Consider the following 15,117-nt stretch of genomic DNA (forward strand, 5'->3'; position numbering starts at 1 on the left):
CCAATATAAACATAACTGTGCAATTCGAGTGGGTGTTCAAATTAAAGTTTGGTTTGGGGAAGCAGGGGTGCTTTTAAACTTTGATCATGTCCTTGGTGATAAAACTCACATGACCGAAGTCAGTCCAGTCAGCTTCACATCCAGTCACATCCAGAATCCACACCACATGTGCCATGTAAAAAATATAATCAGAAAAGCAAAAGCCTTCTGTTTGACTCACATTTTTGCAAAAGTTTAAATGTCAGATTTCAAGCATTTTTAAAAAGATGCCTCCAAGTGTGTTTTTTGCTGTTTTCTGGTGCTTATCGAACACCCAGCAATGAAAAGCAAACATAACTTAATGTAAACTTGTTTTTCTGAAGTGCCTCTATTTGCCTGAGTATTGCAGAAATCCAGATCAACTACCAGTGGTCAGCAATATGAGGGATGCTTGCAAACACTTTGATCTAGTGAGTAGAAGATTTACTAATATGTTATTTAATGGCCAATGTTGGCCCTTCATTTCCTTTTAAGAAAGATCTTCAAACCATTAACAGTCTCTGTTAATCTCTGTGATATTCTGGTCTCAAAAAAATAAAAAAATAAAATAACAGCCATTCAACAATCAACACAGACATTTAAATACTTTAAATTTATGTTTGAAACCTGTTGTCAATCACGGATTCATAAGCAAAACCAAAACTATAATATACACAGCTGCTGCATAGAAACAACTAAATATTGAATGCTCTTATTTTTGTGATTAGTTTATTAGATTTCAAAACTAAATCTGCTAAATGGGGTAAAACAATGGAAAGCTAATGCAGTCATTTAATCATGGAGATATAAAAGGCTAGGATTGCATATTTACTTCAAAAATAACATTACACATCAAAATAAATTCATAAATCAGAACACCAGTTGATAAAAAAAAAATCATTTAATGATGGAATTAAAAATCATATATTGGTTTTCTCACTAATTGGTTCTTAAACTACATTTGATTCAGAAAACAGACTCATAATGACCTCTAATAATATTTAAAGGGGAGCTATTATGACCATTTTGAAATGCATGATTTTGTTTTTGGTGTCTACTAAAATACGATTTCATGATTGATAAAAAAAATATATATATTTCCACATATTTGACATTGTTGCAGCACCTCTCTTCACAATCTGTCAGTAATGCTCTGGTGCATTTCCCAAAAGCATCGTTAGCCAACTATGTTCGCAAGTTCCGTCATTATCAGCATAGTTCAACGAGTCGGTGTTTCCCGAAACCATAGTTCCAACGAACATTCGCAAACAGCATCGCAAAGTTGTGTGGTTGGAACGACAGCTCTCGACCTGTGGTTAGAAGCATAGTTTCATGTTTTCATGACATGTGGACTCAATCCATATCTTGAGCAAAATAAGCAAGCTGACATTCAGTACAACCCGTGTTTTTTATTTAGAATACATACAAATATCATTTACGTCTTTTAGTTTGTCAAGAGATTTAAAGTAAGAGACTTTACTATGTAAGAACAAGCCTATGATTGAGTCTGGAAATAAAGCAAAATACCTGAGAAAAATGAGAAATACTCCTCAGATGCCATGTATGTAATTTATATCAAAACATCTAGCGTTAATTCGATCTCAAACAGTTTCATTAAAAGAAGTTATTACTCCACCACATGCGCGACGTCATAAACCACCACTTTGCGACAATATGGTTTCGGGAAAGAGTCGTGACTAGCTAGTTGATTTCTCCAACGATGCATCAAACTATGGTAGTGAACCAGCGAGTTACGTCATTGTACGGGAAACGCACCCCAGTTCAGTTCCTGTCTCTATGAAGCCCCTCCTTCTGAAAAGCACAATGTGCTGTGATTGGTGGGCTGGAACAGTGTGTTGTGGTTGGTCAACCGCTTAGAGTGTGTTTCGCAAATGTCACACACCTTACCATAACCACTAGTTTCAAAACACAAGTAAGGCAACAGGCCACCCCCCAATTGTTTTATTTTTTTGCTTATACTGTACCTTGGCCAGAAATTATTTAAATGAGGAATATTGTGAGGTGTACTTTCCCGTAAGAAAACTCAAGACTACAATGGAGGCGTTTCAGGGATTTCAGAAACAGTGCGCACTGATACAGAGAATAACTCCCTTTGGAGTGACTTTGTGTTTTGTAACTTTTCAGACCTTTTTCATTCTCAAACAGCAACATTACACACTAGAAAGTTGAAAATAAAGAAGCATACTAGGACCCCTTTAAAGGCCTTCGCGTATTTGTGTCCATTCAACATCACGCCACATCTTCCTCAAGAGTCCTCAGAGTGCCTGAGAAGGAACTGTTTTTAGTCCTAGTCATCATTGGCTGCGTTCCATTCAACCTCTGGGTCATCATCTAAACGCAAAATGAGGTATGACAACAGCTGGAAGATATTCTGCCACAGGAGCAGGAACACATAGACGTAGAAGTCACTGACGTCAATCTGACAGTGGTCACCTGCAAAGCTCATCTCGCACACACACTGGAACCTGTTGATCAGGTTACGGCAGAAGCCTCCGTTAAGGCAGGGGTCAGATGCACATTCATCCACCTCCAGCTCGCACCTGTCAAAGAAAATCAGTCATCTCAGATGGAGAGATTGACACAGTGAAGAGCCATCTTATGGCACATTATAAACAGTAGGTTTGCCATTAAGTATGATCGCTGAGAGAAAAAAATAGCACACTTCTCATCAATAGGTTTTCACCCATTCACGTGCTATCACATAAATTGAACCTCTGTGGTTTAATATTTTTACCATTGTCCAGCGAATCCAGGTAGACATTCACAAGTATCCTCTACAGAGGAGCAATTCCCACCATTGAAGCAACTGTAGTTCCATCTCTCATTCCCACAGAAAGACACAGGAAGTTTAGGGTATCTAGAGAAAAATATGATAAAAGGATGAGGCTTGGTACATACTTCATTTTTGACTTACTACAGTTCTGTTCTATTAATACTCCAGGCCCGTTCACACCAAGAATGATAACTATAAAGATAACTGTATTAGCATCCAAACCAACGCACAATATTATTATAAGTGCACGCTGCAGTTAAGTTGTCTGCCTCTTTAAATGCTCAAGCTCTTTAAAGCAGAATGGATTCTGAATGGCTGATCAATGTTTTTATCTTTTTAATCAACTGGAACATATTGCTGTGAAAGTGATTCCAACAATATTGTTACTCTGTGCCATTATTGTTATAGGACTCTGCTATACTTTTACATTTAGAGAGATGAGTGATTTTGAAACTATCATTCACCCGATCATTCACCTGGTGCAAAGTGGCGCCAGGCGCGACGCAAGTGTTTTTTGCTAGTTTCAGCCCGACGCAGTTATCATTTTCACGTCCTGCGCCACGTTGTTTAAATAGCAAATGCATTTGCGCCCATTTGTGCTATTTTTAGGCAACTGAAATAGACTGCATCATTGACCAACAAAAACCTGGTCTAAAGTCAATAGTAGTATTTATTTTTTTGTTATTTATCCTCGCGCGCGAGCAGATCCGTTTCCTCTCTGGAGACGCGTTCAGTTTTTCCGCTTGCAAATTCCGCCATGTAAATAGTGAATCCGCCATGGCGTAAGCACAACTGGCTTTTAAAGGGAATGGGAGATGAGACTCTGATTGGTTTATTTCACGTTACGCCCAAACACACCCATTGCTCATTAGGTGAATAGGGACAACGCTTTTAGACCATGCGCCGGGCGCACCGACCATTTTTCCCGTCGTTAAACTAGCAAAAGTGGATTCGGACACGCCCTAAGTGCACTTGCACCCTGCGCTTTAGACCAGGGATGGGCAACTTCGGTCCTGGAGGGCCAGTGTCCTACAGAGTTTAGCTTCAACCTTATTCAAACACACCTGAACAAGCTAATCAAGGTCCTCAGGATTACTAGAAAATTACAGGCAGGTGATTTTTTCAGCGTTGGAGCTAAACTCTGTAGGACAGTGGCCCTCCAGGACCAAAGTTGCCCATCCCTGCTTTAGACCATACGCTTAGATCGTTAAAATAGGGCCCTATATTTCTAAAGATAAGTCAAAAAGTAACAATTTTGAGCAGCCAACCTTAACATATAGCCTACTCTAATTGTTTATTTTAATTTACACATTAAACTAGCAGACACATCACTGAAATAGATGTGTTAAATAGAAAACTGTGAATGCAAAAAAATAGAGTCAGAATTTTTTTTCTAGCCAATCAGAAACGCCCTCTGTCGTCAATACTTTGCTTTTTCGGGCTGGCTAATATTGGTTGGCTGGGGTTTTCAAACGTGAATGCCAAGGACCTCAAATATGATCACTCCCTTGTGAAGGACCATTTCTAACATGTAAAGGCTTTGGCTTACAGCACCTTTAATGCATATTGTAAGAAGTCAAACTCACGGAAACCTGTCGATATACCATGGAAGTTCTGGAACTCTCTCCCTGAAATAGAAATGGAATTTAACACGCAAATATCTAAGAATGTCAAAATTTCAAGACATTGCAGAAGAACTTGTGTGTCGAGAGATGCATTGGAGGGGTGAGCATGGGAAACATCTTCACCTGCAGAAAGGTCCAGTCGTGTTTCTCGGACAGAGACATGCGTAGCGTTTCAGTCCTCTTAGGCATATTCCACCATTGCTGCACTTGTGGTTGGCGCATACGTCCACCACCATTTCACAGTGTCGGCCGGTGTAGCCCACATCACACGAGCACTCGTATCCTGCTGACACCCTTCTGCAGGCTCCGTGGACACAAGGGTTTGAGGCACAAGTGTCTAGAGTCAGTTCACAGAGTTGGCCATCCCAATCAGATGGGCAAATGCACTTGAAAAGGTCGAACAGATCTTCACAAACCCCACCATTTTGGCATGGGTCAGGCTCACAGACATTAGATCCCCAGCAGCCAAAGTAGGGAGTGGCAGAGGTTCTCAGAAAGTGCTCTTCCTGGGGCCTGGGAAGGTTCATCTCCATGTCGCTGTAATATGGCAATGCAAGGCCACCAATCTCCACCAAACCAAGACAGCCAGCGAAATTGCCCTCCGAATTGGGTCCCAACCCCCCCAAGATGATGTCCACATCTTCTCTCAGGAAATCCAGATCTTCTGAGGCTGTAATTGAGATGGAGGGTTTCTCCCAGTGCTCATCCAGAACCAGTCTCCATCTGGATGACTGTAAGGCTGGGTTGTCCATGCTGAAGTCTGCCCTGTGCCACTGTCCATCACTAACCAGGTCCAGACTGTGTATATACGAAGATTGTTCTTCTCCCTGCAGCTCTAAAACCACGTGTCCGTCTTGGATAGAAATGGTAATAAATTGAGCATCCCGCTCAGCATGTAGTAGAGTCGCGTTCTGTTGCCTGGTACGGAAATGTATTGAAATGCTGCTGAGATATCGCTTTATTTTTCCATTGCCACGATAGGTGATTATGTGGCTGTCACTTCGGAGGCTGACATTGACCACACCTGCAAAACGAGCAGGAAAGAAGCATCAATCAACTCTTTACTAAAGATTATCTATTTCTCCAAAACTCTTTTATTGCAAATATATAAATATATTTAACCAGAATTTACATATACATCCATAATTATGTTTCCATAAGCGACTACATATCTTATTTGCCTTTAGAAGCTGTTTACAGTGTTTCACACTTTTTACATTAATGTTTACTTACTTTAAAATGGATTAAACAACTTTTTTTGGCAATGTTTTGTCTAGCAATAGCAATTTAGACAGTACCAGTGTTATTTTAGTATCATTAAGATACTATCATTGTTTATATACAGTATATATATATATATAAATATATATATATATATATATATATATATATATATATATATATATACACAATTTTGTTTTATTTTATTTCAGTAAATGTTAATTCTATTTCAAGTAAGGTTTTCATTAACATATATAATTATTATTATTAGCAGTATTATTATTACTACTACTACTAATAATAATTGTATAAAATCAAATATAACAAAACTGAATATTTCTAAATAGTTATAATTATTAATATTATTGTTGTTGTTGTTGTTAATGATAACAATAATAATAATAATAACAATATCAAATAAAATAGCTGAACAACAAGCTGTAACAAAACAAAACAATATATATATAAAGTTTTCATAGTTTCTTTATGGGAATACTTATAAAGAATATACATTAAGTTATGCCAAGCCCTAAAATACTTTATCTAGTAGAAATTATGTGAGTAAAAATATATAAAAAACAATCTTTATCCTTAATCCTCATATTAAATCACAAAACAATAGAAAAGCCATGGGACCTTTGATTATTGTTGTAAAAAAAGACAATGGGGGTCCTGGAGCCAGAACGACTTGTCTATAATTATAATTCTTTTATTTTACCTCCAAAGTGTAAGCCCTCAGCACCATATTTAATTTCTGTGAGATCATGTGTGCATGTCATTAACACGCTTCATGCAATGCCTCAGGGCAGACACATATGGCTTGGCAAATCTAACAAAGGATAATCTTTCAAGGCTTTCATAAATCCTCTAGTATATCTACTAGGGGTGCAACAGTTTATCGTGTCACAACATATTGGAATACAAAAATGCAACAATATGTATCGTGGATAGTGACAATGTGTATTGTGAAACCAAAAATGAAAATTACTGTGTGACAAAAAAAAATTAAGTTTACAGAGTTTTGGTGTCAGTAATACATTAAAGTACTATATATAATGTTGAATATAACGTATAATAATGCAATGGGGGAATATTTGTGGGTCCTGATAATGCCAAATGTCTGATGTTACCAGTAAAAAGTGGCCTACATTATTTTCAATATATCTAGTCAGTGACAGAGTGCAAGCATATTCGTCTAAAATAATTCTGTTTTCAGCTTCAGAATCATGAACATTTTTATTCTGGTGTCACCATTGTGTGCATTGGGTATCCAGTCCAAGCCTATTCATTTATACCCCCAATGTAACACCAAGTTGAGCATTTTAATCAACAGTAAATTTTTTGTTAACCTTTTACCATTTGTCTTGGAGTATCGCAATAATATATTGTGAGTTCAGTATCGTGATATGTATCGAATCGTGACATGATGGTATCGTTACACCCCTATCAGCTACACATGACAATTATCAATTATATAACTGAACTTGAGGATATGTTCCATAGATGTATTAATGCTTTTTTCCTTACCGCTTTTACTCAGAAAAACAGTTCAGATAAGGACAACTGCTCTTGGAACATTTACATATTCATACTTACATTCAAAACCCTGAGTGTGTGCTTGACACATGGCAGCGGCGGGACATGGAGACAGCTCACACCACTTGACTTCCTCACAGCGTCGCCCTGCTGTATTAGGTGGACAACTGCATGTGAAATCATCCCACATGGAGTAGCACACACCTCCATTCAAGCAGGGATTGATCTAGAAGAGATACTCACAATCATTCATTACAGTACATACTGTCCTTTTAAACGATCAAGATTCATTCACATGTTAAATCTTGAAGAAGACTCTGCTGTGCTGTCCTTCAATTTCACTTAATAGTCGTTTGCTTTTTTTTCTCAAACTGCTGTCCACAGGCCTTTGGGGTCTGTCTCAAACAGCAAAATGGTCTAAAGCATCTTCCTGAATTACAAACACTGTGATTGAATTATGTAATAATTCATAACATATGAATATTTATCAAAGGATTCATCATATTTGATGTTTACAAAATAGTCAAACATATTTCGAAAGTTAAGCCAATTTCTATAAAGGTTTGGATCAAGCAAAGCATAATTATTCCAGAATTACGAAAATTCTGAATGATGTGATCATTCATAATACTACATGAACATTTTTATAGGATTCATAATATTTGAAGTTTACAAAATAGTCACGCATTTTAAGTGTATAAAAGTATAACCTTATTCCAGAATTGTGAACATTGTGAATGATGTAACAATTCATAATACAAGAATATTTATAAAATGATTCATAATTATGAATAAAGTTGACAAAATATCAAAACTATTTAACATATTTAGGATGTTTAGCATCTTTCTAAAAAGATTTGGTTGAAGTCAAGTATCATTATTCCAGATTTTTAAATATTGTGAATGGTGTGATCATTCATATTACCTGAATATTTATGAAAGTTTTGCATACTTCTAAATGTGCACAAATTCTTGATATGGTTCGAGCATTAGTATTCCAGAACAGTGAACACTGTAAATGATGTAAATATTCATCATATTTGAATATTCATTAAATCATTCATAATAGATACAAAATATTTAAACAAATATTGTTGCTGATAATGCGAAATTCTAAGTGCTAATTCTGATAATTGTTTCTGCTATGAAACTGTCTGAATATGTTTTTTTTTTCCCAAGCCCGTCCATTATAGTATCACCCAGATAAAAGCAAAATATGCCATTACTGGTCACTTTTCTATGAAGGACTAAAAATGACAGAACGAAAAATAAATAAATAAATAAATAAATAAAAGTAGAAATAAATAAATAAATGCAGAAATAATAGTGAAAATAAATACATTTTGGTAATATAAATGGCTATTTCTGTATTTTTACATGTATTTATTTATTAATTTATGCATTTCTATATGTATTTATTTATGTATTTATACATTTATTTATATATTTATGTATTTATATATTTATTTATTTATATATTTATATATGTATTTATTTATACATTTATTTATTCCTACATTTATTTATTTCTGTATTTCCACATTTCTACATTTATTTATTTCTGTATTTCCACATTTCTACATTTATTTTTCCCTGGGCATGTATGCTAATTGACCAATGGCTAAGCCACGCCCCCAAACGCGATGAGCCAATCACAGTACGCATAGCTAACCCAATACACTCGGACATTCTCTGGTTCCTTCCTCGTCCATTGCAATGCATTGCGGTTATCAGTTTTCATTCGTTTTTATGTTTTTTCTTGTCATTTTGGCTTTTAAACAGCGTGTCTGTGTGATTTTGGTTGGGTGACAGTTGTAGGTTACAGTCTGACAAGAGTTTACAGTTTGACAAAAGATAAATAAATGTATAAATAAATACATATATAAATAAATAAATATATAAATACATAAATATATAAATAAATGTATAAATACATAAATAAATACATATAAAAATGCATAAATAAATAAATAAATACATGTAAAAATACAGAAATAGCCATTTATATTACCAAAATGTATTTATGTTCACTATTATTTCTGCATTTATTTATTTATTTCTACTTTTTTTTATTTTTTATTTTATTTTTCGTTCTGTCATTTTTAGTCCTTCATACTTTTCATGTCGACCACATCAACCTTTCCTGTCAGTTGGATATCTTCTTGTCCAGAATAAATTGCAAATTTGGACCACACTTTATAGCAGCACCGTAATAGATCTGTAAACGTCTCTTACACTGCAGGAGTCGTCGCCAGTACAGCCGCGTGTGACTTCCAGCAAACTCTGGAGCCTGTAGGAGCTCACCGGGACACTGACTGGGTAGAACTGCAGGCGTCTGCTATTCATACGGAGGTCTTGGATACAGCCCTTAAAGTATCCCCCAAAGGCTAGCGATGCACGGCGATCCGGTAAGCCTCCCACATGTACTGCGTCCCCAGCATGGACCAGCACACGACGGATCGGGACGCGACCCTGGCTCTTAGCAGACATAAACAGGGACAGGGATTCGGGTTCCACAAGCACAGTTATGAGATGAAAGTGGCCATCGTTGACCATTTCCCTTCCTAGCAGGCTTTCAAAGTTGTTGATTTGAACTTTGACCTTTCCATCCTCCAGCCAGACACGGAGGTACTGACTGGTGCTGTTGGAGAGGACGAGGAGCAGGCCCTGTGAGCGGCGCGTGCGGACGAACATGGACACGGTAGTGCTGTCACCTGGGTCGTCTTCATCCACCCTGAACAGAGCGTGGCTCTCCAAATCTTCATTGCCAAACCTCGCAGCTACATACTCTACAAAATCAAATAGATCAAAATGAGTGCATGTTATAATAATATGTAACAAACAAAATGGGACATTTCTAAATATTAAGATATAATTATTAACATTATTCAAAATAGATAATTATTATTATTATTTGCAATTTTATTATAATTATAATTATGATATCAAATCAAATATAACAAAATTGAATATTTCTAAAGAGTTATAATTATTAATACTATTTAATAATAAATATATTATTGTTGTTGTTGTTGTACAAAATTATAATTTGTAATATTATTTCAAATATAGTGTTGATAATAATAACAAAAATAATAATAACAATAATGTTGTTAATAACAACAACAACTATAATAATCTAAATAAAATGTGACAGTCAAATTTAACAAAATGGATTATTATGATAAATACATTAATTATTATTATTATTGTAATAATAATAAGACAAACAGTCAAATATAACAAAATTGAATATTTCTAAATGTAGTAATAATTATTCATATTATTCAAAATATTTTTTTATTATATAAATGTTAATATTATTCCAAATATGTTTCTATTATTATTGTTATTAATTCTGCTAAAAATAATAACAATAATAATAATCAAAATAAAATGTAACAGTAAAATGGAAATAATTGTTTATTGTAAAAAATTAACTACAACAAAAAATGATTACAACAACCACAACAATAATAATAGAAATATATGTATAATAATTAACAATACATAAATTATTATACATATATTTTTCTTATTGTTGTGGTGGTTGTAATAATAATAATAACAATAATAATAATAAGAAAATTATGACTAAATGGAATGTTTCCAAAAATAGAGTTCGATAAATATGTTCTGTCGCATACCTGTTCCTCACACAGAAAAAATTGTTTTTCTCACTGACAAAGTTTTAAATTAATCATTGACGGCAGCTTTCTTAGCAGGAAATTTAAAGTTAGCATGGATTAAACGTGCCTGTTTATATCACGTTTCTATAATCCACAGTTCAGGTGTGGCTGATTTTAACCTTCCCTTGGCAGTCCTTCTGCTTTGGCATGTTTACGTCTCGGTGTTTGTAGATGGCTGTTTCATTTAGCGCTCTAATCTCATTCTATGTCTTGGGACTAAATTTGACCCTCTGAGGGGTGCTAAATTTAGATTCTTTGCTAAGCAGTGACGTTGTTGTAGAGATAAATGGTGATCAGGAAAGATGAACTTTTTAAATTATTTAAAATTGTATCTAGGTTTAAGCAGAAATAGGCTACTTTAAATAGTATTCAAATTTGTAGCTCAAACTACAGTATTTGCATATTTAAAGGCATAGTTCACCCAAAAATGGAAATTCTGTCATCATTTACTCCATCTCATGTCGTTCCAAACCTGTATGAGTTTCTTTCTTCTGTTGAACACAAAAGAAGATATTTTGAAGAATGTCTGTAATCAAACAGTTGATGGACAACAACAACTATATTGTTGTATATAGTCAACAACTATATTGCTGACATTCTTTAAAATATTCTTTTGTGTTCAGCAGAAGAAAGAAACTCTTGGTTTGGAACGTCACTTAAGCCACACTTAAAAATGTGTAAATGTCATTGCATATATCAAAATAAATGACAATTATTGAGCTCAAGCACACTTCTCTTTGCACAACATTTAACAAAGAAGTTTGTGTCGTTTTAAATGATACATTTTCAAACTAACACTTTCAGGTTTCAACATTAAAGGATCATAAGTGATAAACTACACTCTGTTAGGGCAACTGTGTGTACATTCTTACATTTAAAATGTGATTTATGCCCTTTTACAAAGTCTTGATTTTGTTTTTGGGGTCTACTAGAATAGGATTTCATGCTTTATAGTCACTTCATTCACAGTCTGTCAGTAACACTCTGTTTAGTTCCTGTCTCTATGAAGCCACTCCTTCTGAAAAGCACAATGTGCTCTGATTGGTCGGCTGGACCAGTGTGTTGTGATTGGTCAACTGCTTAGAGCGTGTTTGGGAAATATCACGCCCCTTACAATAACTGTGGTTGGGCGGGAATTATTTAAATGAGGAATATTGTGAGATATACTTTCTCGCAAAAAACTCGAGACTGCAATGGAGGCGTTTCAGGGATTTCAGAAACAGTGCGCACTGATACAATAACTCCCTTTGGAGTGACTTTGTGTTTTGCAACTTTGCAGACCTTTTTCATTCTCAAACAGCAACATTACACACTAAAGTAAGTTGCAAATGCGAAAAAAGCACAATAGGTCCTGTTTAAGTATCTAAATCCACAATTGTGTCTATTCTACATGAAGTCCAACCCATAGCTTGTTTACAAGTAAACTGGAGTAGGATTAAAAAAAAAGATCATACCCTCTAAACAGTTCTTGCCCTCATAAGGCCGATGGCATTCACAGCTAAAACTCCTCCATCCTGTCTTGACACATCTGCCTCTGTTCTGGCATGGGTTTTCCTTGCATTGGTCCCAGTCACCGCAGTCCTGTTTCACATTAAATTGCTTAATGGGAGCCTGCGGTCCCAATCCAGGCACCACTATGTGTGAATCCAACCACACATCCCGCATACATCCCAGAAAGCTTGAACCAGCCCCTTGCTCTCCTCTTCCACCAATGTAGAGATTCTGTATCACAGTCAACTCTGATAGACCTGAACCCAGTTCGGGCTCTGCTTGATCTATCTGCACTTCCATGTCACAGGTGTCTCCAGGACAAGACGGGTCTCTAAGACTCAGCCCAAACATGCTGTTGTGCAGCGAGGCCTTCGCCGTGTGCCAGCGGCCATCGGAAACCCTCGCTGGGAGCTCTAGAAGAATGCTTTCCGTGTCCTGGGCTCTCTGCAATGTATGCCGTAGTTTTCCATCCACTAACTCCAGCGTAAGAAGCTGATCTTCAACTTGGCACTGGAGCAGAGTGGCCACTTCCTGGAATGTGCGAAAACTCAGAGTGGCATTCAAGGGCTCAAAAGCGTTAGTGAGGATGGTCTGGACCTGGATAAATCCACTTTCTTCAAAAGAGAAGGTGGTGGACGTCTGGCACTTTGTTCCAACTAAGCCCTCAGGGCAGATGCAGCTGTATCGATGTCGTCCTTTGTCCAGGTATGGATGGCAAGTGGCGCCGTTCGGGCACCAATGACGCTCACAGCCTAGCAGGACTACCATGCAGTTCGGCCCCCCATAGAGGTGTCCATTATAGCTCTCTTGGGAACACTGACATTTGAATTGTCCATCCTGATTCACGCACACACCACCATTCATGCACGGGTTTGTTTCACACCCACTGGAGATTCCTGAGGCAGAGAAGAAACAAGTTTCAAGACTTTGCATGAACATAATCAATACTGGTTGACTTCATATCTGACTTGGAGATATCACATTCACTCAAAAAATGGAAATTATGTTGTCATTTACTCATCTTTCATGTCGTTCCAAACCTGTATGACTTTGTTCTGTGGAACACATCAGAAGAATGAAAAAATTTGCAGCTGTTTGAAAGTCACTGGTGTCCTGTGATGTTTTGGACCCCATTGACTTTCATTATATGGATGAAAAACACAGACATTTTTTGAACTATCATCTTCATGAGTCATGCATGTTTGGACCGACATGAGGATGAGTAAGTGATAAACAGGATTTTTGTTTTTAGCCCTTACCCCTTTAAAACATGTTTTCCCGTAACGCATTATGTTTCTGGGCATGACAATTTGAGAGAAAAATCAACAAGAATTTCAGATTTTTGTAGTATTTGGTATGTTCTTTTGCTAATGACAGCATCACTGTAAAAAACAACTTTCATTTTGTCAGACAAACACTATTTTAGGCTGATTGAACTATTGAATTTAGAAAAAGTTAAAAACTTAAAGTATGACCAACTTAAAATATTAAATAGCATGTGTTTTTGCTCAAAGCATGGGGACTTATTATGACATAAAGATTTCAATTAGTATACAAAATAAAAATGTTCTACATCAGTATTATCTAATGTTAATGCTCAGCTTAACTTAAAATGATTATTGAACTTGGATTCACCAGTAAAAAACTTTTTTTTTTAGTTTATCAAAATTATTGTATTATGTTTGATAAAAGAACAGACCAACTTTAATTGTTAAGTTTATACAACAATAAGTATAGGCCTAATCAAAAAGGGTTTTTTAATGATTTTTTACAGCTTTCATGCTGCATGAACTGCAAAAGTTCAACAACAAAAAAAATCATGTTCTTCAGCATGATTTGAAAATCATCCAGAAAGCATCTTGAGCTTTGATGGAAGCAAGCCAATCACAATCCCCAAGACTGTTAAACTGTGAGGATTGATGCAAGAAAAGCATTATGCATTCTTAGACTTATTTATTCCACAATGTTATTAACATGCCTATAACAATAACCTTCTACAAAAAGTACAAACAAGCAGGTTTCGATAATGTAATCCAGAACTATCCCACAAGATAAAATTGTTATTACCTGCATACAGCAATATCATCCAGAAAGATATGGCCGCACTTGACATGATTTTAGTTTAGAGACCTAAAACAAGCTCTGAAGAAGACAGGGCAGCTTCGTAAAACACCATTACCGCCAGAGACGTCCTTAGCTCGTCTTCATTCATCTGTGTTTAGGACTGACTGGCTTCAGTGGGTTCACAGCAAGCCTTAGGATTATGGTAATGCACTTACATGTGTAATGAACTGGTGTGAAGCCAGGGACGGGACAGGTCCCAAAGGCTAATCTGAGAGACTCACGCATACACACCTTATGGACTTCAAATGCTCTGATAAGACAGATCTAAATGCAGTTATTAACTAATCTTAAGGCATCTTTCTTTACACAGCTGAGTTAAGGTTGCTCTGTGCCTGCTCAAAATTCTGAGTAAAGATGAAATACAGCATAAAAGACAGACTAAATTATGCCTGCTCTGACCCGCCTAAACAATAGGCTATACAGATAAAATGGCTGTGTAAATGCATTTATGCCACCTCTGAGCAGCATTAAACAGTGTGTGTAAAGACACCTAATTGCCTTCTGTGCTGCCACCTTTGCAGAGTAAATTTGCCATTTGACAGTAGAACTTATAAAGCCATCATCCACTATTTAGATTTGAATGAAGATTATTTTCAAATGATGAGTTGGTGAACGCGGT

The 15,117-nt window shown here is 36.2% G+C and overlaps 1 protein-coding gene across 2 annotated transcripts; it reads right to left on the reverse strand.

Moving 5' to 3' along the window:
* Positions 1-900: 900 nt before the first annotated feature.
* LOC311086214 (protein crumbs homolog 1-like) lies at positions 901-14,604 on the reverse strand. 2 transcript variants are annotated; one of them, XM_084118979.1, is made up of 9 exons: positions 14,442-14,604; positions 12,338-13,270; positions 9,430-9,983; positions 7,255-7,420; positions 4,561-5,461; positions 4,399-4,440; positions 2,774-2,896; positions 2,473-2,579; positions 901-2,370 (listed from the first exon to the last, which is right to left on the reverse strand). In XM_084118979.1, exons 1-9 carry the CDS (start codon positions 14,485-14,487, stop codon positions 2,327-2,329), a joined length of 2,916 nt encoding a protein of 971 aa, XP_083975105.1. In that variant the 5' UTR covers positions 14,488-14,604; the 3' UTR covers positions 901-2,326. The 2 variants fall into 2 exon arrangements, with proteins under 2 accessions (XP_083975105.1, XP_083975104.1); XM_084118978.1 differs by having other exon boundaries at positions 901-2,579.
* Positions 14,605-15,117: the final 513 nt, after the last annotated feature.

This window comes from Abramis brama (genome assembly GCF_963993115.1).
Source record: "Abramis brama genome assembly, chromosome: 7".
Taxonomy (NCBI): Eukaryota; Metazoa; Chordata; class Actinopteri; order Cypriniformes; family Leuciscidae; genus Abramis; species Abramis brama.